General features: G+C 38.1%; 2 protein-coding genes across 2 annotated transcripts in view; one reads left to right on the top strand and one right to left on the bottom strand.

Annotated features, from left to right (window-relative positions):
- STAC (SH3 and cysteine rich domain) overlaps positions 1-27,974 on the top strand; it is a 598,932-nt gene that overhangs the window by 447,091 nt on the left and 123,867 nt on the right. The window lies entirely within an intron of this gene.
- NME8 (NME/NM23 family member 8) lies at positions 431-23,814 on the bottom strand. Its single transcript, XM_069860394.1, has 14 exons — positions 23,803-23,814; positions 21,806-21,919; positions 15,498-15,614; positions 14,844-14,907; positions 12,438-12,517; positions 12,370-12,374; positions 10,220-10,307; positions 7,634-7,791; positions 6,222-6,388; positions 5,470-5,614; positions 4,710-4,817; positions 3,617-3,772; positions 2,499-2,663; positions 431-653 (listed from the first exon to the last, which is right to left on the bottom strand). The coding sequence occupies exons 1-14, from the start codon at positions 23,812-23,814 to the stop codon at positions 431-433; spliced, it is 1,602 nt and encodes a 533-aa protein (XP_069716495.1).

Genomic DNA, 27,974 nt, shown 5'->3' with positions numbered 1-27,974 from the left:
GCATCTCTCCTTCGTAGGCTGCCTGAACTGAAAGACTCAATCCATATCACAGTGGATGTGTCATTAGTAGTGTTTTAATGACCTTGGTTGACCCTGGTTTTTGTGGTTTTTTTTAAGGTAGTTATATACAAAAAAACCCTTTACTCATGGAACTATTGGAAAGGCATAAATCTGTTACAGTGATAAAAGAAAAAACTGTCTACTAAGTATACATAAAGAAATCATTACTAACATCAAACTTCTAGCAGATATTAAATGTTTCGTTGATACATTTTGCAGTGTGGCAAAGCTGATAACAAAATCTGGCTGACGAAAAATAGGTGGAGTATGAAGGAAAACGTGTGTATACAGAGTCTTAAATATAGATGTTGGGTAGACGAATGCATCTAATTACATAAATTTCAGATTTCAGAGATTGCATCTTTATTGTTCAGTCTATATCAATCTCTCCAAATAGGTACTTAATACTTTTCAGTGCATGTTCTCTATCGGATGATCCATGAACAGCATTACGCAAAGTATCTTCTGCAAACTGAGCTCGAACAGATTCAGGAGATATCTGTTTTGCAATGGCTGGATCGGTTGAACCAATAAGTTGCCTCCACTCTTCCACAGCATTTTCCTTTGTTAAGACCATTATCACCGATGGGCCCCTGTAAAATCAATATAATTAAGCTCTTTTACATTATTTTGAGATTCAGTCTTAGCTTTGTCTTCAGAAGTACCATGAAGGGTCATAGTGAGCTTTAAGCTATCTGAATTTTTTTAAAAGCTCTTTGGGTTCACAAAAGGCAGGTCTTGCCAGACTAACCTGATCGCCTTCTATGACAAAGTGACTCGGCTGCTGGATGAGTGAAAGGCTGTGGATGTGGTCTTCCTGGACTTCAGCAAAGCCTTTGACACAGTTTCTCACAGCGTTCTGCTTGAGAAACTGTCAGCCTCTGGCCTGGACAGGTGCACACTCTCCTGGGTGGAAAACTGGTTGGATGGCCGGGCCCAGAGAGTGGTGGTAAATGGTGTGAAATCCAGCTGGAGGCCAGTGACAAGTGGGGTTCCCCAGGGCTCAGTGCTGGGTCCAGCCCTGTTCAATGTCTTCATCAATGATCTGGATGAAGGCATCGAGTGCACCCTTAGCAAGTTTGCGGACGACACTAAGCTGGGTGGAAGTGTCAATCTGCTGGAGGGTCGGGAGGCTCTGCAAAGGGATCTGAACAGGCTGGACCGCTGGGCAGAGTCCAATGGCATGAGGTTTAACAAGGCCAAATGCCGGGTCCTGCACTTGGGGCACAACAACCCTATGCAGTGCTACAGACTAGGAGAAGTCTGTCTAGAAAGCTGCCTGGAGGAGAGGGACCTGGGGGTGTTGGTTGACAGCTGACTGAATATGAGCCAGCAGTGTGCCCAGGTGGCCAAGAAGGCCAATGGCATCTTGGCTTGTATCAGAAATGGCATGACCAGCAGGTCCAGGGAGGTTATCCTCCCTCTGTACTCGGCACTGGTGAGACCGCTCCTCGAATACTGTGTTCAGTTCTGGGCCCCTCACCACAAGAAGGCTGTTGAGGCTCTGGAACGAGTCCAGAGAAGAGCAACAAAGCTGGTGAGGGGGCTGGAGAACAGGCCTTATGAGGAGCGGCTGAGAGAGCTGGGGTTGTTTAGCCTGGAGAAGAGGACGCTGAGGGGAGACCTCATGGCTCTCTACAACTACCTGAAAGGAGGTTGTAGAGAGGAGGGTGCTGGCCTCTTCTTCCAAGTGACAGGGGACAGGACAAGAGGGAATGGCTTCCAACTCCGCCAGGGGAGGTTTAGGCTAGACATTAGGAAAAAATTCTTTACAGAAAGGGTCATTGGGCACTGAATTGGGCACTGGAACAGGCTGCCCAGGGAGGTGGTTGAGTCACCTTCCCTGGAGGTGTTTAAGGCACGGGTGGATGAGGTGCTGAGGGATATGGTTTAGTGATTGATGGGAACGGTTGGACTCGATGATCCGGTGAGTCTCTTCCAACCTAGTTATTCTGTGATTCTGTGATTCTGTGATTCGGTGATATTTTAAAATTTGTTTCTGAGTGATTTGTTTAAGACAATATCCTGTATTTGAAAGCCATAAAGATTGTGATGATCAGCTATTTTGATTTCGATTTTTTATTCTAAAAATATTCCCACCTAATGATTTCTGAGGTAAGACAATACATACTGTTGTATCAACAGTTATAACAATATTGTGAGGAAGTCATTTGTCCTACATGGAAAAAACAAGCGTTCAGTCAGAAATGAGGTGGGTTTTTTTTGAGAAAAATATCCAAAATACTAGTCATTATCCTTAAGTCTTGAAAGAATTTTCAATCTTCCTTTTAAAAGAAGAGCACTCCATGCACTCAGAAGCCACTAAACTTGCCAGAGGTTGACAGAAAGCAAATTCCTCTGCCCACTTTGAGTATAACAAGTTTTGTTTGCACTGTAAATTCAGAGTACTGTACCTCAGTACTGTATAAGACACTTACTCAGTCATACAATTCAGTAAGTCTTCAAAAAATGGTTTTCCGTTGTGATGTGCATAAAACTGTGCAGCCATTTCATGGGTTAAAGATTTTTCTGTAATGTTTGAGATGTTAAATCCAGCATCTTTAATTTTTTGCATGATGTCATCAAGAGGAATAACAAGAAAACTCATTCTTGATTGAAATAGTTGAGACGCAAAAAAATATCCAAACATTAAAAATTTCAGAAAAAAAATAGATGCTTTTCAAGAAAGATCACCAATATCTATTAAAATTCTGCTTACAATATCAAATGGTCATGGACAATGTGACAAACACTTCAGCAGTCCTCAAAAATATACAGAAACTATTGTCATTGCATTAATACATCCCTGTGCAGGTGGCAAACCCAAACTGTTATAAAGTAGATCAGTAGCATTCACTGTTTTTTCTCTCATTGGACAGAATGTGGGCTGTAGATGTAACGCTACATCACACACCAGCTGGTCTGCTAAAATCAATCTGGGTTGTTACAAGAGGGGAAGAAAGACTCACAAAATTCAACAATGATTTAACATTAGAAACACTACTGAAATTTGTAGGACAGAAAGGAAGGATGCTAAGAAGAGGCTCTGCATAGAGGATTAAAAAAAATGGCAGCAAAAATCTTTAAGTTAAGATTCCAAAATGTACCAAGTGTACTTTTTACTTTGACTTTTCCTCCTCATTGCCTTTGTCTAATAGCGAACTAAACCAAGGACTGGAATGCATCCAGTTGAGCAATGATCCCTTTGAGTCAGTAGATAGACCTGTCTGAAGTAAGTAACACGAATTTGGAAAAACTCCCTTTCCTTTGACTTAAAAAGATGCTGGGTTTTAAATGATGTAACATAGTTAAGAACTCTCTCACTTCGATTCACTACACTTTTGGTGAAGAAAAAGCTACAGGCACCTTAAACAAAGGAAATGTAACATTTGAGACCTAAATGTGAATTGTGTAAGCCCTATAAGAGCTTCTTTCTTCATGGAAAAAGCATTTCAGAGAATAAAAAGAATGCATCTGACATGTTTAACTTCAGTGTACTTTGGTAATTCTTTGAAGAAATTACATCTGTAGACATAGCCCATACTTTCTAGATCACTCACCTTTATGCTTCTTAGCAGCAGCGGGTTTAATTAATGCCAGTGGCTGTTCCTGAGGGAAGAAGGACTCTAATTCCTTCTGAGGGTCATCAGGTGTGGAACTACCATGCAGCTGACCAATAGAGATGTTTTCAACTGCATACTTTGCATGTAAAATAAGAGTCATTAGAAGAGTAAGTTGCTTAACGGAATTGCAATTTTGAGCTTCAGCAATGATTAGCCTTAGCCCAGTGAATATAAACTAATGTTGATCTGGCAAGGCAAGTGCTTTATGATCTCCTTGTAGGAGTAAGAAGCCTTCACTAGGAAAGAACAATCAATTTTTAAATTAACTAATTGAAATATGAACACTTTTCCTCATAACTATAATCTTGTTATATTTCCAAGATAGTGACTTCTTCCTTAATGAAACACAATAGGTAAGACTACAATGCAGCAGTTTCTTATTCCAACAAAATAAGTACATAAAACTAACATGTTCATTGATAAAATCTGTAGAAGAAACATGCTCACATATAAACTATGCTACTGATGGAAAGTTTTTATTAAGCTAAGAAAATAGGGAACTGTACTACAAAATTATTTGCTATTTCAAGAAAAAAAACAGTAAAAATGAAATATTACTAATATTTTTTGCATGTAGAAAATTAATAGCAATACTTCTGTAGACCATAAAGCTTAAAAATTGCCATACAAAGTCACAAAGATTCAACTTGATGGCCAAGTAACTTGTTCAAGCAACCATCAGAGCAGTATTATAAAAAGATTATTACAAGTGGGTTTTCCTGTGGCATGTGCTTCTCATGGTAAAGGATTTTTCTGTAGCCAAAGAGATCATCTTTTGCTTCAACACTCTTTCTTTAGCTCAGCTTTTCATTATGTTTTGTAGCCATTATTTCTTCAAAAATGCTATAGGCACCATGTGTAATACAACACTTCTTTCACAAAAAGCTTAACAGACTGCAGAAATATGTATCGGTTTCCAGATGATGGCACTATAGTTACACCAGCTGGAATGTGATAGTCATTTAGATGAGGAACATGAAAATAAAATGGAAACTGTGAATGATTATTTACTATTGCAAGTATTACCTGTCTGGATTTTCCTTCTTGGCCTCTTCAACAGTCTTTGTGCCTAACAAATCTCTCCAGTGTGCTATAGCATTTTCTTGAGATAGAGCAAGTGCAAGAGTAGGACCACTGTAAAATGGGAAAATTGGCATGAACAACATCAAATATTGAACTCTCTGTAATTTGTAAAGGCATTTGATTATATACAGCCTGGGCCAAGAAAGTGAGCCCTAGCCCTGGACTATTTGAGAACCCATCTCTATTTAAACAGCTGCAGTCTGATAAAAGCTTATGAGGCTTAAATGCAAATTTAAATTTGAAAGTTACTGAATGTTAACATGATATCAAGTATGTTGTAGAATTGGGCTATTAGTAGACATTAAATTGCTGATTATCTTGTAAGGTTTTATATTTATCCTAGCTATGTCCCAACTTCATATGAAGGTAATATCCAAACAAGGTTTGTTTTTCCTCTGCAAGAAATCCACCAGACTGATTGGATGAAGATTTCAGAGCTCCTAAATGCAGCCTTTCTGAACAGAGCTCAGCTATTTTCACCTAATTCAATGGAATCGGCCATTGACTTGAACATACTATGTAAAGATATATGGAGTAGCTAGGAATCTTAAAAAGCCCAATTTATTAATTTATTATACTTGGAAATTATCTCATCTGTAGCTGTCTTGTCCTGTTTTTCAGTTTTACTAAACTCTCAGATACATGGGTATCTTGTCTTCAGTCTTATTTGTAGATCCACATTCTCATTTTTCATTCAATGTACCTGGTCATTTGCTCTAGAAGGACTGGGAAGTAGTCTTGATTTTCATGCTCTTTGTAAAAGTCATGTATTTGTTCTTGGGATAGGATTATTTCTTTCTGCATTGCTATTTCAAAGCCAGCAGCCTTTATTCTTCCCAAGACAGAATCTGTTTAAAATATCCAAATGATATTAAGTTGCCATCTGTTCATTAGTTTACATGCTTGCAAAAATTGACATAGACTTTCCAATCACAACGTTAGATTTTTACAGGTGAATTAATTTCTAAATGGAGAACAGAACATTAATTTAAAGCACTGCTAAAGGGCTTCAGTAGTTGCTTGGACATTCATAAATCTGATGATCACTTTCTCAAGGCTTTCTTGCATTTCAGAAACCTCAGCAGGAATTCCTGACTGAGATAGATGATATGCGTTACCATCTCCAAAAGAAGATTAAAGAGTTTTGAGTAGGTGACTGACTAAGTCATACAGGACCACATGCATGAGTACTCATTTTTTAGTACAAGTAAAAATGACTCTATGATTGCCTATATATGGACTGCAAAGCTGCTGCTCCAAGCAGCTACACAAGGCAACAGTCAAAAAAATAAATAAAAGGAGAGGTCACAATTGCCGTCTTCCAGATCCCTGTGTACAGGTTATTTCCAGTACATAGATTCTCAAGTTATAAATAAAGGTCCAATGTGGAATCTAGGAAAAAAAAATTGTACTTTTTTAATACTCTAGATGGAAAATGTAATTATTAACACTTACCTCTTTTTTCCTTTAAGAGAGAAGGTCTAATTAAAGCCAAAGTCCTTGCAATTTTCTGGTCTGTGTGCATTTTAGCAAAATTTCGGAAAAAAAAGGCAAGTTGCCTGCTGGCATCTTCTATGCGGTCTTCTACATCACATAGATTTAATACACTCTCAGTTTCCAACCTAAGGAGACACAAATTAATACAATATTTAAGTCACTGCATGGCTGTATGGTGTTAACAGTCAACTTCTCGAAAATATACCTTCTTGAAGTTTAGTGAAATGTAAGAATACAATGCCAAAATAAGTTTTTATTAAGTTCAGATTCATGACTGAAGTAACGTTTCTGAGAAGAGAATTATTAAACTTCTTAAAAAGTACCCTGTCCTGTGTTGTGAAAGAGAAATCTCAACCACACAGCTTACATATTTCCCCTCTAGTTTATTTAAAATAGTCTATTTTTTTCACTAGATAGAATTACTACTCGCAAGTACACACTATATAATAAGTAAAAGCATTGTTTTAAAATCACGTACACCATCATCATAAAAATGTTAGCACTACATAATTATCTTTAACAGAGCTATTTCTCATTGTCATTTGCCTGTATTTGTAAGGTTTATTTAGCCACTCAGCCAACCAACAGAAAAATCAATATTCCCCAGTTGTGCTAAATTCATGCAGAAATGGATAGAGAAGACAACAACACAAATCTAAATTATTATGACAAGTGGTTTTTTTGAGCAAAGTGGTTAGATTCGTATCACTTTAAGTAAATCTCTTATCTAGATATAGAACTTGATCCAATATTTAAATTTTTGTGAACACTCTCTTTATTGTTTGAGGCTGTGTGTACAACTATTATCCTCCTCAAAATTCTTTACTAAATATTTCTCGTAAGAGAGAAACAGACATTTCAAGATACCATGATTGTGAGCAGCAAATCCTTACAATGTTTTACTGCATCTTGTGGAAAAAACATCCCAACACTTCCACTTGTTTGCTGACTTTCACAGAGTGGTTCCAGGGAGCACAGCATGCTTCAGTTGTCCCCTAGACTTCCTTGGGCTACATCTACAGCTTCATAGTAGACATAGCAGTGGATATGGGCAGGACTGCAAAACTCAGTGGGCAATGCTTGCTTGTCCAGGTGAACTAGCATAAAGCAAAATTGCATGAGTCCAACTTTTAAATGTAGGACTTTTCCTATTGGTTTGACAAACCATTCAAGGCTAGCTCAGAAAGCATGGAGTTTCTATATTCCCACAGGAACTGTGATTGCATCTCTAGTGGTAGTCTGGCAAAGAATGCTGCCTACACCCTAGACCATGTACACATGGGCACTTAAGAGAAAGAATATGCCTTAGTTTATGGTGTGCTCCAAATACTGTAACTGAATCACATTTACACATTTTCATTGATACTTACTTGTTTGGCTTCTCAGCCTCAGATTTATTAGGCTCACACAAATACAATTGACATAGTTTTTTTCCAGTAAGGAATAGCATCTGTTGTTTCTTTTTTAGTGATGCCAAAACATGGCATGGTCCACTCATCATGAATTGAACAAAATCTTCAAAATCAGACTAAAAACCATAAATTTTCCCCTGTGAATTGTAGGAACTCTGACTTCATTGCCACAAATGAGACCATCCTTTTCTAAGGAACTCGTAACTCCTGTTTTAAAATGACATTCACATATATTATTGAAAATGCTGTCAAATTGTTTGGAAAGTTTTTTGAACAATGATTTGAGAAAAAAAAATTATAAAATGTCTAAAATACAATTAATTGAGATAAAGGAAGTAATAAAACCACATTGAGCAAGCACCACATTTTGTTCCAGGCTAAATGAAGAAGGCGAGAGCGGAGAACATTATCTAGAAAATCGATGTGATCAAATACTATGCTTTATGCTTGCAGTAGCACATATAATGTGATATAACAAACTGCAATACAGTTCTAGACATAATTTTTTAAACTAAAAATCATGTAGCTGGCTGTAAATATAGAACACTGAGATAGTTGCAAGGCATTTATAGGCTTTTCCTTCATTCTCTTTGCTGTGTTCTTTTCACTCCCTCAGTTTCAACCTTCAATCCTATAAATGTACATTCTCATCAGAAAATAGTTTTTGAAGATAATGAGAGTTTTTAGTCTTTTTTTTAATCTTGTTCGTCACCTTTTTCTTCAATATTGTGAATTTACTCAAAGATCTTCTCTCCTTTTAAATATTTGACTAAATTTTTTCTTCACCAGTCACTCTCCTCTGATTGTGTATGATAAAATTTTCCTTTAATAATATAAGGATTATATATTCATATGTATGCTTTCAATTCATTGCTTTTTCAGTTATCTTCATGTCTATGCATAAGCTTAACCCATTGCACAAGATGAACAAACTCAAAAGAGAAAATAAATGCAGGTGCACAAAGATTTAGTACAATGCATGAAAGTAGTATCTATACTGTTGCTTCAAAAGTACACTTGCTTATATTGAAAGAAATAGATGTGGCTATTGATTTGACTCTCCTGGCTCACGCAGCTTCATCATTAAAAAGAAACTATTTTTTGCTTCCAGTTATATCAGAAGGTCTATTGCCTTGGGTCTCTATTCTGTTATAATAGGCAGCCTCTGGACCTTCAGCAAGCTTGAACAGTGTTTAATTAGGAATAGTTTTGCCCACTGACCACAAAGGAATGTATGTTCTGTATTGTCAGTTTAACTTCATTACTTTTCAGCTTAAAGGATGTCTAAAAATTGGCTTCTCACTATGCGCAGGACTCTCTGAACTGCTTTTGATAGTTCATAGTAGTTTTGTTTTTCTCCCTGTTCTACTGTTGGTTAGGATATGCTGTGGTGTAGTAATGCTGCCATATATCAGACATTTCATGCTTTTCCCCTGGTTTTGTTCCTCTCACATCTCCTCTACAACTAACTAATCTCAAATTGTGTTGCTGTTCCTATGAAGGTAACTTACTGTTACCTCTATTTCAAAACTGTCTCTGCTTAAACTAGAATCCCAGTTCTGCCAAAACCAAGCTCTTCATAATTCTTTACAAGCTGTCCCTGTTACTTCCCTTCTAAACCACAGTGCAGCCATCTGGTGATTACTATGAGATTCCTTTTTTCCTCTGGCTTCAGTAGGAACCATCTTGACTCACTCTCATTCACTTGGAATGCCACAGGAACATTTTCCAAGCTTCTTTTGATTATGCCAGCTTTTTCATTGATCCCTTCTGTTTGCCCCTCTAATAAATATCAAACTAGTTGTCTGCATATAATTCCAGCCTCTGTTTATCTTAGGCAGATCTTAAATAGGAGAAGGCATAAATATTTGCTAAGCAGCATAATTTTTGTGATTCACATCTTTTTGTAGAGTTAACTTAAACTATCTAGATACTATTTTGCTAGACCACTGCCATTTAATGGTCACCAGCATAATTTCATTGTTTTCTTGAACTTTCTGTCTGTCCTTAGCTATTTGTTTTCCCCTAGCACGGGACAGGGCCAGAAAAATAAAATTCTCTTTCTCTTTCTGCCTATGCACATCCTTATTTCCAGTACTATGCCATGATAAAAGCTCTAAAGAACAAAAAACATAATATATATTTTCACTTGTTTTCTGGCCAGAAGAGTATGGGTTAAATAGATATGTACTAACAAACTGATGACCCTGGATTTTGATTTTGTGCTATATTTCAGAGCCTAACAGCCTATGCTTAAGGCCATGACTAGGGGTCATGCATATTCTTATAACAAAGATCTACAAAATCTTTCAAAGCATTTAATTGGAGTTCAATTTAATTTAATTGGAATGTTAGAGCTCTACCAAGCCATATTTGTGTGAATCAGAAAACAAGAGTGTTAATATTTTTTTCTATGGACTAAATCTACAATAATTCAGTTCTTCAACATACTAAAACTTTACAAGACAGAGATTTGCAAACACATGTAGATACAATGATATATTCTACTTCTTCCTTTTGTTTGAATTTTCAGTTTGGTTTTACCTGTTCTTTATTCTGGGCATAGAATACTCTGATTTGTTCTTCAGTTAACATGCTCTCCTCTGCTGCTTCAACGCCCAATCCTCCATTTCTAATCGGCAATTATTCATTCATTACTCAGAGGCATTTTTAAAATGAATATACACAAAATCATATGTTATTGTAAATCTGAAGACTGATTAATTTTGGAAGCTAAGCTATCTTAAGTTTAAAATTCTCTGAAATATTCAAAATACAACTGCTACATTTACCTAAACTGAAGCTCCATCTTTTCAAAACGCTTCAACTAGTTCAGGTTTAAAATGCCCACTAAGTTAATGTTTGTGAAAAATATAGTGGACAAAGTATGTATTGATTCAGTAGTTAATAATCCCTTTTATTTAACATTGAATAAACTGGTTTTAACCATTGTGACTGACTAACATGCTACCACTTCTAGAAATGTTATTTTAAACTACCTGAGGGGTCCATACTGGGACCAGTGCTGTTTAATATTTTCATTGATGATGAAGACAGTGAGATCAAGTGTGCCCTCAGTAAGTCTGCAGATGACAACAGGCTGAGTGGTGCAGTTGTCACACCAGAAGGACAGAAGGTCATCCTGAGGGACTTAGAAAAACTAGAAAAGTGAGCCTGTGAGAGCCTCATGAGGTTCAACAAGGCCAAGTGCAAGGTCCTATACCTGGGTCGGGGCAGTCTGTGGTTTCAGTACAGGATGGGGGATGATGTGATTGAGAGAAGCCCTGTGGAGAAGGACTTGGGGGTGGGTGCTGGTTGATGAGAAGCTCGACATGAGCTGGCAATGTGCGCTCGCAGCCCAGAAGGCCAAACCGTATCCTAGGCTGCATCAAAACAAGCGTGGCCAGCAGGTCAAGGGAGGTGATTCTGCCCCTTTATTCCTCTCTTGTGAGACCTCATCTGGAGTGCTGTGTCCAGTTCTGGAATCCTCAACACAAGAAGGATATGGAGCTGTTGGAAAAGGTCCAGAGGAGGGCCATGAAAATGATCAGAGGGCTGGAGAATCTCTGCTATGACAGGCAGAGAGAGCTGTGGTTGTTCAGCCTGGAGAAGAGAAGGCTCCAGAGGACCTCATAGCTGCCTTCCTGTACCTGAAGGGGGCCTATGAGAAAGCTGGGGAGGGACTTTTTACAAGGGCATGTAATGACAGGATGAGGGTGAATGGCTTTAAATTGGAAGGTGGAAGATTTACATTGGACCTTAGAAAGAAATTCTTCACAATGAGATTGGTGACGCACGGCAACAGGTTATCCAAGGAGATTGTGTGTGTTCCATCCCTAGATATGTTCAAGGCCAGGTTGGTTGGGGTCTTGAGCAACCTGGTCTAGTGGGAGGTGTTCCTGCTCATGGCAGGGGGTTGGAACTGGATGATCTTTAAAGTCTCTTCAAATCCAAACCATTCTATGATTCTAATCATAGTAGTCTTATAAATGTGTACTTTACAAGAATTATTGTATTTAGCTAAATGCTTGGCTCTTGAAACAACACATAAACAAGAAAAAAAGTCTATTTTATGGCTATCTATTATAACTTACATTCCTGCAATAAATTCAACAACATGTAAGAGGTGCACACTTACCTGAACTATATCAAAATTCCACTGGTATCACGTTTATGTTTTATACTCATATTTAAACATCACAGGCACTACCCAACCCCAATACTGATCGTATGCCAACAGTAATCTGCTTACCTGCACTGCTCTTTAAAAACCTATATGATGCTGCTGTTCCCAGGCTGCCTTGATAAGGCTGAGGGTGGAAAAATTATGAGTACACATCTCATAAGTAAGTGAGTATAGTAGTAGCTGCTCAGCTCCAGCTTAAATGATTTCAAGCACTGTCTGCTTTTTTTTACCTTTACTGAGATTTCTTCCTACCTGACCAAGGAAGACTGATTGCAGAAACAGCCTATACAGCACCTTCCTGTGAAGATCATTGGCTCTATCATAAAACTTTGAAATGAGCACAGTTTTATTTTGATATGTCATTCCTCACCTAGTGACATAAAATAGTAAAGTAATAGTAACAATCTGAATATCATATTATTTCAGGTCAAAATTATCTTGGTTTTATCCTAATCAAAAAAGCATTAACAGGTCTTGTTCTAAAGCCTGGGCATAAGTTAGGATCTACTTAATCTTACATCTTGCTACTAGGCTTCTTAGCTACAGAGGATGAATGAAACTTCAGATTTGATCTACCTTCTGTTTAATTTCTTCTACACGTCCCTCCAAGACAGCATAAGGTTTTATAATTCCAACAGAATATCTGGTTACTTCTGCTGGTGAAAAAAAAAATGCATCAACGAATTCACCCATCAAAATAAATACACTATTAAATTTCCTGTTACTTACAAACAGGTTTCCATGCTTCTCCATTTTGGTATTGAGATGGTCAAACAATGGTTCCAAAAAGTAAGTGACCCTAGCACTCAAAGTATGACTTGAAGTATGAGAATGTCTTTGGCCATCCCTGGAATCTACATTTTTGATGAACCACTGATGGTTTGGGTCATATGGTGGAGAAATGGGTCACATGGTGCTAAGTGTGGTGGAAAACTAGAATTTAGGTTGAATGCTTTGTACATACAAGACTAGAAACGTGAAAGGAATGAATATTACCAGACAAAATTCGCTAAGAGAAATTATGTATTAATATTGGAGATTTCCAGTAAAATACACATTTCTTGTCATGGTAGATGTTCGTTTCCTTAGCATTGTGGATGCTGAACTCTTTTGCAGTAACTGTAGAAAGAACACGTGTAAACTACTGCTTTCTTTGCAGAATCTGAGGTTTACAATGAAGTGTTAGCATTTAATTCAATCAGATCCTAAAATCAATAGAAAAACTTAATGATAGCTCTAATGGAAATACCAGACTGATACTTGTTTCCAGTACTAGAATACACTCATAGACACTTGCATGTGGTAAGGAATATGTTATCACCAAGCATTAGTATGTTATAGCTTCTGAGGGATATCCTAACCTGAAGTTGAACCCAAGCTGAAAACTCTCTTTCCTGATTTTGTCACACATTTAGATTCTGCGAATTAGCATGAGGTCTGTATATAATTGCTAGATTTTTAATACCGTACTACTAGGTCCTAGGGAGTTTATCGTAAAAAAAATAGTCTAAAGCTGAGGCCAGGAACATGTCACCTGAACCATACAAGAAAGACAATATGAAAAGGAAGTAGAGGGGACATAATTTAATCTATGACAGTGATCTAATTCTTCATTGCAGGAAAAAAGGGCAAAAGAGAATCTTAGAATCATAGAATAGTTTGGGTTGGAAGAGACCTCAAAGATCATCCAATTCCAGCCCTCCTGCCATGGGGAGGGACACCTCCCACCAGACCCAGCCACATCCAACCTGGCCTTGATCACCTCCAGAGATGGAGCACCCACAACTTTCCTGGGCAACCTATTCCAGTTCCTCAGCACTCTTATGCTGAAGAAATTCTTCCTGATGTCTAGTCTAAATATGCCCCTCTCCAGTTTATACCCATTGCCTCTAGTCCTGTCACTACAAGCCTTTGTGAATGGTCCCTCCCCAGCTTCCTTGTAGCCCCTTTCAGGTACTGGAAGGTCGCTATAAGATCTCCTCAGAGTCTTCTCCAGGGTGAACAAGCCCAACTCTCCCAGATTGTCCTCGTATGGAAGGTGCTCCAGCCCTCTGATCATTTTTGTAGCCCTCCTCTAGAAGCGTTCCAACAGTTCCATATCTTTCTCATGTTGCAAATTCCAAAACTGGACACAATACTCCAGGTGAGGTCTCATAAGTGAGGAATAGAGGGGCAGAATCATCTCCCTCGATCTGCTGGCCATGCTTCTTTCGATGCATCAAGAAGAAGAGAGAGGACAGAGGAGCTTTTTCCATCTGAACATTGCCAAATGACATTCTGTGCAAATATGAAACTGTGGGACACTTCAGTAGCCACAGATAACAATAATAATAGAAAAGATGTAGATCTTAGATCATGACAAACCCAAAATAAATTGTAGACACAAGACTCACAAGCAGAATGTTGCATATTTTCCAATCTTTTTGGAGCATTATCTTACTATTATGGATTAATGCTATTATGTAAGCCTGTTCTTTAGTACTTTAATCTAGTCTGATGGAAGAATTAATTAAAAATAATCTGAGATTCAAGGCATGGCATTCCTTCAGAAATTAACTCTCCTTGTCTTCACAGGTCACTCCCATCTTGATATTTCTTTAGAACATCTAAGGGTTAACTACCACAGCTCAACAAAGTTACCAAACCAACACTGCAGAAGTGACTTTCAGGAAGAAGAGACTTTTCAGGTTTTACACAGGAAAATTCCTGGCACGTGGCACTGCTATTATGTGCCAGGGACTTGAATTTTGAAGTTTCCCAAAGAGGGGTGGAAAGACTAATGATGACAGTCCAATGTCTTAATTCCTTACAGAAGAAAGTTTCCTCTCAGTTTGAAATCCTCAATCATAACCTCCCATGTTATTAACTCAGTCAAAGGAAGGTCTATTCGTGCTGGACATACACAATTCTTAATCAAATAAGTGAAAAGATTTATTTTTTTAATATCTTTCAAAATTTCTAAAATAAATGGAAGATACTTACCCTTGGCTAGGTCCTCCTCAATAGACTCTTCTGATGGTTCCTCTTCTAGAGTAGTTTCAACTACCTAATGTAATTGCAAATATCACAAATGAGAAGCTAAAGTCACAGAGTATACCTATCATGTCTTCTTAACGCTTCTATCTTAACGTAGTAACATATATTCTATCCAGGAATGTGAGCAATTCTAAGAAATAACTTGGGCTAGCCTGATTTTCCTTAACTGAGTTAGTTTGTTAAAAGTTTTCTTTTACTGTAAGTGGAATTATTTGATCTCCATTTTCACCCAAAACAAACAATGATACATGACTATTTTCCATGTCTTTGTTTCATGTGATACATTCTTACTAAGTTATACATGAAAAATACTCAGTCCTGAAAGAAACAAATTACTAAAACTTTTATGTGCTAGTGACATTTTATCCATGTCTCTATTCCTTGCATTAATAGACTCATCCATGAATTTCTTAGGTTTTTAGAAAGTACCATTTAATAGAAATTTCTAAAAAAACCCCTCTCGTGTATGTGACTTTTCTGATAAAAGAATACAAAATATTAAATGTTACATTACAGAAAACACTGTTGGAGGCATTCAGAGAAATCATGTAAGCATAATAAAAATGATCATTTATATTTAAGCATCGGTTTTGTTAGTACCTCAGCATGTTCCTTCCCTCCAGCTGCAATTTCCCTCTCTTCTTGCACTAGCTCAATTGTTTTCCTTATTAAAAGAGGACCATTTGGACCTCTCACTTTTGCAATGATTTTGCCATTCTGTAAAATAGAAAATAACACTTTCATTGAGTTTTTATCACTTAGTTTACACATTAATTTGAATTTTGGAACATGCTGTATCTAACTTTCAGGTTTTTTCCAGCAACAGTAACTCTTCCCATGCCCACTGAAGTGAATATCAAGTCTACTGCTGCCTCTTCGAGCTCAGAATTAACTTGTCGTGATTTGCATCCTCTCTTCCTTCTCTACCTACCATTCCATGTTTGCTTCTAGGCTTACCATTAATCCTAAGGTCAGAAGTAAGTGCAAATATGGATTTTACTATCTCTTTATCTCTATAACATGGAGTTCCCTCTCTCTTTATTTGCTTTATATTTCAGTGTGTGCTGTACCACATTCAGGAGCACCCAGTGAAGCTAACTACTGGTGATCAAAGATACTGCTAACTTCACTTGGCAGCATTCAGATTTGTCCTGAAAGCACTGTTGGTTTGGGGCCCTAGTTTGTGGGAATTCAAATCCTGACACTCTCACATCAACAACCCTATTGACCTCTCAATGAGCAGTGTTCTACAGTGCAGTCCTAGGAGAACAATCTCTCTGTACTCATCAGTGAAAGATAATAAATGTATAATTAATGGTCACGATTGTTCAGGTGTGAAAAATGCAGTTTTATTTGTTTATCATGAAAACCATAATGTGGCAGGAAATGTGAATTCTTTTTCCTGGAGGGAAAGTGTGCATGAAATAATCATTTCAGTGTAGCCACATGTAGGCACTTTACATTAGGCAGTCCTGAAAAAACTACGTGGATTTCTCACTAAGTAAATACCAAAACTGTGGCTACCCTAAATCTTCTGTGGCTGTATATGCAGCAGTCACAATGAAAATATGTTTGAGAATCAGAGATTTAGGCATGGGCATCAGGCGCAAGTAAAGAAAATCTGATTATATGATCCTACATACTGTAAAATGTAAAGATAAGATTTATACAGCTCCACATTGTCAACATATCAATGTATCCATCATGATTTCCTCTTTTATATCAATTACTTTTGACATCAACAACTTACTTCACAGTACTATTTGAGACAATTAATCCAAGCACCTACATTTCTCTCATATTCCTTTTCCTTTTCTTTTTAATTGCTCTTTTTCTTTTCCCACTGTTGTTTTTCTTTCTTATCTAGAACTTTATTTTATAGGATTTTTACCTCCATGAGCCCCAGTATATAATTTCTTTACAATTACTACTCCTCTGTAGATTTTACCCTATAAGCTGCTAAGTACAGCTGTACAGTGTTTATTATGGTTGGACTCAATGATCTGGTGGGTCTCTTCCAACCTGGTTATTCTATGATTCTATGATTTAATCTGTAAAAGATTTCAGGGAAAAACTTCCACAGAAATGTCCTACTGTCTACCATAAAGAATACCATATTGGAAAGGTATTTTCTAAACATCAGTTTGTACATAGCAGTGCATAAAATGAATAATATGATATGATGTGTGACAAGTATTTATTTCTCAGGGAAGACAAGGCATATTCATTAACACAATATATACATTTATAAATCTATTAACATAAACTTTCTTTAAAAGATAACGACACTAGTCTTCTAGATTTTAGACAAGTATCTATTAAAGATGATATATAAAAGTATGAAAACCTGTGAATGTGTTTGTTGGAGATTGAACAGAAAATAGTAACAGCTAGTACCTACTACTCCTTTTGTCAGCAACATTTCATCTCTAGAATTGTTCAATTAACTAGAATTTATACCTGGAATTGAATTTCTTGCTTCTTTCTTGCCATTTCCCGGTGACTGTAGGAAACACATCAAAATATATTTAATAGTTTTTCAAAAGAACATGTGACATGCAGAACTGATTTATATGGTTTGCAACACAGCACTGCCTTCTGTGGCAAATGAAAGCACTACAGAACAGATGCTGACATGTATTAAAATACAAAAATATACATATTAATCTGGCATAGTAGCTGTACAAGATGTATATGAAGATACATGTAACATTATATTTTTTCATAAAACTTTCGCATAACTCATTCTCTTGCTAATACAATCAGTATTACACTGATAAATCATGAACAGACAAGTGCATTTTCTCCATTCTGATTCAGGCAACACACTCTTCTAACCTTGATACAAGGCATATTGCTATCCACGTGCTACATCTTTTGCTGCATACTTTGCAACCAAACTGCTTCCTTAGACTATTCACATGTAAAAACAGACCTGGGTGCACTCTCAGATACACTGTCAAACTGACATTTGAATATGCACACTCTCTGCAGATAGACATTCAGTATCTTAGCGCAAATGTTCGTGCACATATATATATGAAAATATCCAAGTTCTTGTGAGATTTTGACATGTGCCCGTGTATACATACATACATACATACAGACAGACACATAGTTCCTTGTGCATAAGCACTTGGGTATGACATGTTCCTAGGTAGCACTTTGATGGGCCATCTGCTTCCTACCCTTTAATTTCATGAGAGTGGAGAAAATATGAAAAATCATAGATCGACAACACTCATTGAGGTGCACCACACTTCAGCTTGCACACATATCTGCATGGCTTCCCTAAGTACATGCAAAGATTCACATCCTTCTGCAGGGACCCAAATGTGCAAGCACACACCTCTAATATACAGGTGTGCACTCATCTACGCAGGCTTTCTCCACAAGCACACCTGAGTGTGCACACATGCATGTGCTCCTGTGCATGAGTCCTCCTCCTGCTCGTACACATGTGCAAACAAGAACATGGACATGCGAACAAACAGGTGGGCACACAGCAGCTGAGGGGTAGCATGCTACACGGGTTCCCATAACCAGGATGCTCAGAAGCTCATGCAGGCAGTGTCTTGACTCACCCCCTCCATGACAAGCACACCATCACACAACAGCTTGGGTGCCTGCTCATCCCTGGGACAGGGGGCCACCTGAGACCAGACAGGCACCCCCAAACCCATGCCCATTTACATACCTTGTCCCTGCACTGGGCTGACCAGCGTCTTGCCTGGGCACAGCCTGCAACTGCCCACCTGTCACCCCCACAATGACTCTAACTGCCTCCTCCAGCCTTTTCCCCAAGCCCTCTCACTGCTCAGTCTCCAACAGCAACTTCCCCTCCTCAACCTCTTCCACCAGTCTGGGGCTGACATGGCACAAGGAGCTGGCCAGTGGACATGCCAAGAGGGGAAAAGGGATCAAACCTTAGCCTTTAAAACCTGAGAAAATCAGTCTTGAAACGTAATTAGCAAGCCACCTTCACTATGTGTTGCTTACAAATTATGAGACAAACAGGGCTAAAAGAGGAAATTGTTTGTGGAAGTCATAGTGACTAAAGGAGCGTCTTGAAAGCCAAAGAACAGTGACCGCACTTGCTCACCCACTACCAATGCAGACCTGCCACCACACTGATGCAATGTATCATTTTTTACATGTGAGCTTGCATCTCAGTAGCCTTAAAATCCACAGAAGATAAAGGCAAAGTTCATTTATACAAGTAGAAAGCACAACTGGTCTAGAGTATGGCATGGCTATTTTCTGTGGCTCTTTTCTTATATAAACTCTTAAAGGCATCCCAGCTGGTAAGAATTTATTTGTGGAGGTGTAAGTTTAGGATGATTACAAATTAAATGTAGGTATCTCTAAACTATTCAAATTTCTTATATACATGTTGTTCCTGACCTGTGCATCCAATCATTTGTGCATCCAATTGACTTCTGAAGCTACACCCAAGCATACTAACTGATATTATGTGTATTTACTGCACCTTCAGAAAATCAAGCTCTGGTGCCTTTCTTGCCACTTTTCTTAAGCTTTCTGGGACAGCTCATCAAAGCATGACTTACAAAGCCCCTACTGAAGAGTCAATTCTACTTCCTGAAACTAATAGGAAGAAAAAGGTAGGTTTACAGCACTTAAAGTAGCTAGAACGCATACTTTTTCTCACTGTTCAATCATCCCAAGTTGATGGATGTTCATTCGACAGCAGTGTGAATGAAGCAATGTTTCCGCAGAGCTGCAGAAGTTTTCAATGATGATATTGTGCTATGCCCTGACAGCTTGGACTAGATGGATTAGGTGGCAAGACAGACTTTGCATTCAGATCAGAAAATGCATTTATATAGTCAACACTAAATCACTTCCTACATTTTTTTTTTACTCAAAAACTCTAGCTTTGGAACTAGTATAAACTGCATTAACATGCTTGGAAGTAGAGGGTTGCCTCTTAACAATCTTTCTTTCCCTCTGTGAAACAAGAACAATACTTTTCAAACCTTAATAGGCTTGCAAAGTCTGAAAGAACTACAAAAGATGAGATATTTAACTCACCCATCATGTGAAGTTAAAGCCCCAAAACATAGCCTGTATTTTTAGCATTTCCTTTGCAAGCTAACTTTTTTATCCAGACCACTTTCTTCATGAACACCCACTTTTTATGTATTATGAAGGAAAATTCTTGAGGAGAAACACTAGAATGAGGTATTGCTCATATACCAAATGTTAAAAGGCTGATGCAGCCTGTTCTTTAACCAGTCTTCTGGAATTGATAATATATATGCTTTGGATGTCACAAAGTATTTAATGTAAAGGGATCTAATTAATAAATGTAGTATTTTAAAATATTTGACTTAGAAGAAGGTGTTAAATTTCACTGCACCCATCTCCATCAACACATTTGCAGAAGATAGAAGCAAGTAGTAAATGAAGATTTCATCTGTTTGATAATCAGCAACAGAACCTCTTCCTCTCTAGTCTCCTCTTCTGCCTCCTTCATATATTTTTTTTTTCTGACCATGAGCATTTCAGTGGAATGTTTGGTGTACATGTTACTGTCTAGTAATTGTTGAGTAAAGATATTTATCTGTTTGGGAGCGGGGAAGGAGGAGAGGGAAATTATATAGTAAGGGCCCTGAATAAGGAAAACTATCTTCTCCTGCTGTTTATCTTTAATCTGTTCCTTCCTACGTACTTGATCACATTGTATTAGTGTGAATTTATTAGGGGAAAAACAGCCAATGACTATTGCTTCTCTTGGTCCCTGGGATGATGTTTGAAACATCATATCTACAGAGACATGAAAGCAAGATCTTGATTGGAGGTTGTACTTGATGACCATGTCACTTCCCTCCAGCCCCAAACAAAGGACTTGGTTTTCTCATAGTGTTCTAGCTGCCAACTTAAGCAGTTTCAGTGCAGCTTGTTGGTTTTATATTGTGTTCTTCAATAATAAACACTACCAAGTATGCTCTTACAGTGGAATAAGCATAATAAAAAGATGCTTCTTTAGCTTAGAGTGTGTAGTTCTGTAAAATTCTTATCACATTTAATGATGATGCACAGCTTATCCAGAGCAGAACTCTCAGTCATCATTGTAAATGGCATCAGAGAAAAGGCGTTAGAGGTTTACTAACTTTTTTTTCTGAAAAAAACTGACTGAAAATACACAATGGATAAATCAAAATGGCTTCATAATGAATGACTTCATAATTTTTATGAGTAACTTCAAAACTATTTCACTCCATTTTGTATATACCACTTGATTTCAGATCCGTTCTTTTTCATGAGTTGTTAATACCCACAGTGAATTAGTTTCAAATTGCTAACATTCTTTTACAAAGTAATGAAAACCAGTTGTAGATGTTGCTGAGACTTGTAACTTGAAACAAAACTAGAGATGGAGTTTCCCTGTGAATCAGTCTGTGTACCCTAGTACATGCTCAGATGCCAGTGCCTATGTAGCTGTGACGACTGCCTGGCAGTTGACACAGTGGAAACCTTAATTACGTTAATTTCTGTGACCTTGTGATCTCTTCTGTAACAGTATAAGTCCACAAGCATGCCACTGCTCCTATTTATTCAGTCTGTGCCTCTTGATTGCTAGCTTTCCTGGATGTGTCCTGATGCTCCTCCTGCCTCTCTGCCTGGATTCACTCTAGGATTCCTCATGATGAGAGAACGTCCAGCTTTCACAGCTCTTCTGATGAGCTGTCGTTAATGCTGGCAGTCTATCAGATTATGTAAATTGAAAGCTCTTTGTACGCATACTGGCATTCCCTGCATCAGGCACAACTAGACCATGGATATGACAGCACTGGAAGAGCTTTCCAATTTCTTGTTTTGTTGTGGAAAACAGAAAGAAATTATGGGAAATGGTGGTCATGTTCATTTCTTGAAAACAAAAATACCTGTTTTGGTTCAGAAAGTTGCAAATTAGAAGGACAAGATGCTTTCTGCTGTAAGTGCAGATCTCCATTGCACTGGCTGTTGCTGATGCAATAGTTCCGTGTGGTGGAACTACACTGATTAACAAAGAAACAGCAAAAATTAAATTGCAGCCTAAGAAATTTTCCATGAGATCTTACTGTGACACACCAGCATGTGTGGTCTCAAGGTGAGAGATGATATGACTCCAAATATAATCAGTTAGCTTCTCAGTCGCAGTTCAAGAATACTGCAGGCTACAGTTGTGATGGTTTGAGGGAGAATTAATAGAAGTTTTGACCACGAATGGTAGCTAACATAATGGAATTGATTGCTTGCTTTCAGAGAATGATGTGTCTCTGTCAGTGCTAAGTACATCCCCCTAGCTGGCCCTCAAGAGAACAAGATGGATGAAGTGAATGACAGCATGGTTAACAATTGTGGATATAGTACGCATGACTATATATTTTTTTATTTCTGCCTTTTTAAAGTTTTATTTGGGTTTTTGGGTTTTTTTTGCAATTTGTGTATAAATATTTCTATGAACTTGTTATTTCTTGCTCTTACATTGGCTTATCTTTTTGGTGTTGAAACATATTCAACATTTTACATACTAATTTATAGAATACTAGAGTGTAATATTGGGTTCTATCTTGGTACATTAGTGTGAGCATTAAGGCTTAGAGTTTTAGAGAATACCCAGTCGGAAAATAGGATGGAAAATTACATGAATACTTGAATTGTGATGTAGTCCAAGCAGGATATGCTGTTACACTCCAGTCATGGGACAGGTTAGAATCTGCACAGCTGTATTGGGCCGAAAAAATTGTAGTATATGAAATACTGTTCCTTGCTAAGACAGGAGTGGAAATTAAACAGCACAGTAAAATAACCACTAACAACTTTTTCAGAGACTAACTGAGGTATATTTATATGGCCGTAATGAATAAAATATTTGGAGCATGATTTGGCTGCTGTAAGAGTTTGGTTTGGGTTTATATTTAAATTTCTTACTAATTGGCACTATGTGGTCATTGAAAAGAAAAAGTAAGATAGTGGGTAGTTTATAAACAGGAAAAGCACACAGGGCAGAGACAACTGAGCAAATCACATTGAGAGGGCTAAATCTAAACAAATTTTATTAACTTGTTCTGGCTCTAAAGAATGTGCCAAAGGAGTTGAAACTTTTTCAAGCTGTACTCGTTTAATCTTATGTAGGAAAAATTACACTTTATTGACTCTTTCAGACTCTGATTCAATTCATGCAAGTGAAAAAGGCTGTATATTTCTAAACAAAATGCTGTGTGTCCGTTCTAAGGTAATAAAATTGTTAGGAACAGAAATAGGTCTTGATACAACGTCTGCTGACTTCACAACATTTAGCCAAAGACTGCTGGTTAGAAATGGTGAGTGCCAGTGTCGCATTAAATGGTAGATCTTGTTTCAGTTGTCGCTGAATTCAAGGCTTTATGTTGATTCACCTTATTTAATGGATACCAACTCCTGGCTTGTACACAGCATTTATCTGCCCATAGAAGTACTGCACAGGCCAGCAGTAGCCAAGATTTCACCTGGCATAGGCCACACTTTTTTCACTAAAGATTTTGAGGAATAAATGTCATATGCTGCCTCATTCTATGAAAAATAACCATAGTGATCATTTCTGTCACATCTTCCTGTGCATGGGAAAAGGAATCTGGGGTTTGATCATGTCCTGAATGATCGTACCTCAAACAGATTGGTCATTGAGGGGGAGAGTAACAGTCACTTGTTCACAGAAACAGGAAGATTTAAGTGGCTAGTGACGTATTTTTACATACAGATGAAACGTGCTGCTGGAAAAGGGTTATATTCTGTAAGCCCAAGGCCGGATGACTCATCCAATTTGTGAGCTGCAGCATGAATTTCTCTGAGGGCTCCCAGTACAGCATGTGTTGGAGGATCAGAAATCACCTCTGAGTCATCTCAAGGCGAGATTTACCTCTGCCGTCATGATTTCCTTCCTGTACTCCAGTTGTACACAGTGCATATGTACAATTTATGTGCATAGGAGGTGCTCCTGCTTGTAAGGATCACTAATGCACACAGTCCAAGTGCCGAACACCCTGGCAGTCCCACAGGCTCACCACACAAGTTGAAGGGACAACGAACTTGTTTCCCCAGTGCTAGTCTTGAATACAAGGGCAGATAGGAAATATATATATGCATTCATATATATGCTGAAAACTCAGTAAGTGAAAATGTACACAGCAACTCCTTGTTCACGCGTTGCTAACAGCTATACCATAAAACATACTTTTCCTAGTGCAGAGGGTAATGTAGCCTAACATTTTTTTTTCTGAAAGAAGATGACTGAAGACAGTGGAAGATGGTCCAACAGTGAAATAAAATAATTGGAAATCCATTAGGAGAACAAGGATTTCTATTTCAGACAAATAGAGGAAAGTTTATTTAAACTGCATCCTGGTTTGGTTTTGGGGTTTTTTTGGGGTTTGGTTTTTTTTTTTTAGCATTGTAGTTTCTCTTTACCAGTTCTCTCTTTCTTCTTTTTTTTCAACAAATTCAGCTGCAGGTCCCGGTGAATTATCCTCACTTTCCAAATTCACTGAACTTCAAGACTGAAGCTGATGAATGTCAGTGTGGAAACCCAACTGAAAGTTTATAATATTTTCTATTCTGATCCACATTCTAGTTAGAGAGTTCCATGTGTTACTGTTAACACTAAGTATAAATATATACTGATATATTTACATATTGATAAATGCTGACATAAATGCAAGTATATGGTCACCATGCCTACCTGGGAGAGTTTTGCTGATAATTTCTTTTAAATTATTCCTTCTTTTCTGTGTGTACAAAATCTCTATCATGCTGAAGGCAGCTGTTTGATCCTTAAATGAGAGAAGTTCTAGCTTTATTTAAATGATGTAACAGGCTATAAAAATGGTAATCCTGTTAAGACTAAGTAAATGATCTTCCAGGAATTCCCAAGATGACATATCGATTTCAGCTTTTTGCTCTGTAAAACAGTACATTAGTTTTATATTGCACATGCGTGTCAGGATTCAGTATTTTATAAGTACACATTAAACAGAGCAGTCTTATTTGTATTAAACAAGTAGCTATAAATCTAGTTTTACCTTCAGCTTTGAACACATGTGAATTTTAGAATAGATTTCATACATTTTTCAAGTAAATTTTGCCAATGCTCTCAATTATCTCCAACAATTCAGTTAATATACCTCATAACTATTTTATAAGTTTTCATCAACTCAGATTCAAATCTTCAAAGCTTTTCCATATGAATCTACCGCTAATTTCACTTTCAACATCTTGCCCTAAGTTTCAGCATCTGAAAAGTGCAGAGAAGCAGGAAAGTACAGTTATAGATGGTAGAAGTACGTTTATCCCCTGTATAAAAATTCTGATAGCTTTTCCTTTTTAATGCAAGCCAAGTGGTGTATCTAGCACAACAGAGCCATCAACATACCTAGAATTTTGGATAAAATGGTTTCTGGATCCAGAAGATTATTTTCTCTGTGTCTCAAACTCATTTATAATTTCCAAGTTTAAATATAAATGCTTCCAGATTTAAATAAAAATGACAAAATAGTAATGATAGATACTTTCATCTCCAGGCCTAGTGTCCTATCACATCACTCAACTTCATTTGTTTTTCTTCACTTGTATGATCCACATCAGGCAGGAGTGGTGGCAGTGACCTTAATTAATTTAACACACCTTAATCTTCAAAAAAGATGCTTGAAACTCTTGGAAGGTACTTTCAAAAGAAAATATTTGATATTAAAAATAGCTGCCTGAAGAAGAATCTGAATTGTAGGAACTTCTCTTCGTTGGAGACTTCCCAGTGACCTGGCCATGCAGCTAAACTGAAATGCTCCATACAAGTCTTAAACCACAGAAGTTATAGTCATACTGAGAGAAAACACATAGATACATCAGCTCAAGCCAAAGGAAAACTTTCTGATTTTCTTGTTTTCCCTGTAATGTGTGTCCAGCTTCAGTTCTATATCATCACACTTTGGTTACTTATTTACTACTAAATTGAACAACGTGCATGATTATTCCCTGGTATTTGGACTTTTTTAGTAAACGTTTAAACTCTTAGAATCATCTGTAAATTTGACGAATGGTCTCAGTTAAGTATTTGCCCCTGACAGCTGATGCTTTCCCTAAACATCTGCTGCATGTGGCATAAAAGCAGGGGGGGTGCTAGGGACCATTACTGTTTACTACTATGGATGTGGTTGTGCTTGCTCTGACGTGATACTCTGGCAGCGTGTCAATCAGCCTCAGTCTGTGCTCTTGGTTCTACTGAACATCCTAATGACATGCTATAAAACACCCATTCCTTTTTTCTTTTGACCTCAACTTGAAGAAGGGCATGAGGTTGCGGGGTGTGGTTGCCTTTCTCCTAGTGAAAGAGGGTCTGAGACAAGAGTAAGAGGAGTTCAGCTACAGCTGAAACCCCTCAAGGACCACAAGAGTGGGGGCTCTGAGTGTCATGTGCTGTTTTCTTAAGACACTGAAGAAGAAAATGGTGATGTTCAGGAAAGCATGGGGCTGAAACCTTTGTCAACTGCACCTTGGCATATTTAAATTCACTGTGTTGGTCTGCAGCAGATCTTCAGGTCTGAGGCACAGGTCAGGAGGAGGGGATCCCAAGTACCCACTCTCCAACTCCATTTTTGGCTGTGTGCCATTGTCCAGAAGTGTCATGCCAAACTCCAAGAACAATCTAGGTGAGGGCATCTTCTCTCACATACTGGCAGCTGACTTAGACCACCCAGCCCAGCAGCAGGATCTGCCCTGAGGTTTCCTCTGAAATAGGAAAATGAGGCTTATGCCTTAACTTTTCTCATGGGAGAAAGAGGGGCTGAGTACTTAGGAAGTTTAGAGACAGATGCCTATAGACAAGTCAATACACATAGAGGCAGGGAATGTGGTATAATGGACAGGAGGGTGGAACAGGTGAAAATCAGCAGCTCTGCCTCAACTATTGTAAGAGTCTCCTATTGTAACAGCAGCAGATAAAATAACATCAGCTAGAGCTTGGCTGCTGGCAACCAAACATGATCCCCAGCAGGACCTCTGCTCGCTATCAGTCTTGGCACCAGGGTGGCAAGCATGATAAAGTAGTTACCCTGATGAGATTGACTTTGGCAGGCACATAGACTATGCATGGTTTCACGCTACTCCAGAGGCAGTAATTTTCATAGTCTGTCCCTTCTTCCTTTGAGTGTGGGTCAACCAGAGTTCTGCTACCCTCTGGCACCTACCACAGACCACATCCTTGGTAACACAGTGAAAAATGCATAAGCAGACCAAGATATAACAAAATAAGGGAAGACAGCTTGGCTTCATTTATAGAGACAAGTCTGGTTGCCTAAGGAATGCCCGTCTGTCATGTGCAGTGCACAACAACAGTTCATAGGTACAGGACGCACCTGAAGGTCCACACATTGAGAAAGACTGTATGTGCAAGGTCTGCCGAGGGTGAAAGGCAAGTCTAATGATTATAAAAAATGTGAGCAGGATGGCTGCAAGGCTTTGATGCTTTGATGCAGTGATTTATTTGAGTGTTGTGGTAAACTAGCCCTAGCTCTGGACCAAGCGCACCTGATGGCCTCATTTACTTTTCTGTCGTTAGATCTTGGGAGGCCAGTGGGGCTGGGCCAGCTATCCAGGTGCTGAAGGTCCCAGGTTGTCCAGTGTTGTTTTGCTAGAAGTGTGGTGATGGTACGCACAGTGTTCACTGCCCTGTGGTCCAGCCTGTGCCTCAGAGCTTATCACTTCACAGTTACGTAGCCAAAGAAGTGGCCTGCTGCACCCATGAAAGTAGAATAACATGAAACTGGATTTACCTAACAATAGCTTATTCTGGACTCAGATATAGGAAAACTAACATGACATAATTGGTAATAATATGAAAACATTTCTGTGTCCAGTGGTGCAATAAAAAATCCTATTTCAATCATTAGAAGTAGGTGTTAGTTAGCCACACAAGGCTCCAGTCCTGATCTGTTAGATTTGTTATCAAAGGGTTAGGAACATTTCTGGTGTGAAACAGAGTTAGGTACTAAATGTCCTATGTTATGACGTACGGTCTAAGCTCGGAATAAGTACAAAGAT

This window comes from Phaenicophaeus curvirostris, chromosome 6 (assembly GCF_032191515.1).
Source record: "Phaenicophaeus curvirostris isolate KB17595 chromosome 6, BPBGC_Pcur_1.0, whole genome shotgun sequence".
Taxonomy (NCBI): Eukaryota; Metazoa; Chordata; class Aves; order Cuculiformes; family Cuculidae; genus Phaenicophaeus; species Phaenicophaeus curvirostris.
Note: the sequence above shows the minus strand (reverse complement) of the source record. Positions and strands in the feature narration are given on the sequence as shown.

Coding starts and splice junctions, on each gene's coding strand:
- NME8 (XM_069860394.1), bottom strand. Junction 15,615..21,805: donor AACTTTCTGAACCAAAACAG/GTATTTTTGTTT, acceptor TCTATTTTACAG/AATGGCAAAATCATTGCAAA. Junction 6,389..7,633: donor GAGGCTGAGAAGCCAAACAA/GTAAGTATCAAT, acceptor GTGTCTCCTTAG/GTTGGAAACTGAGAGTGTAT.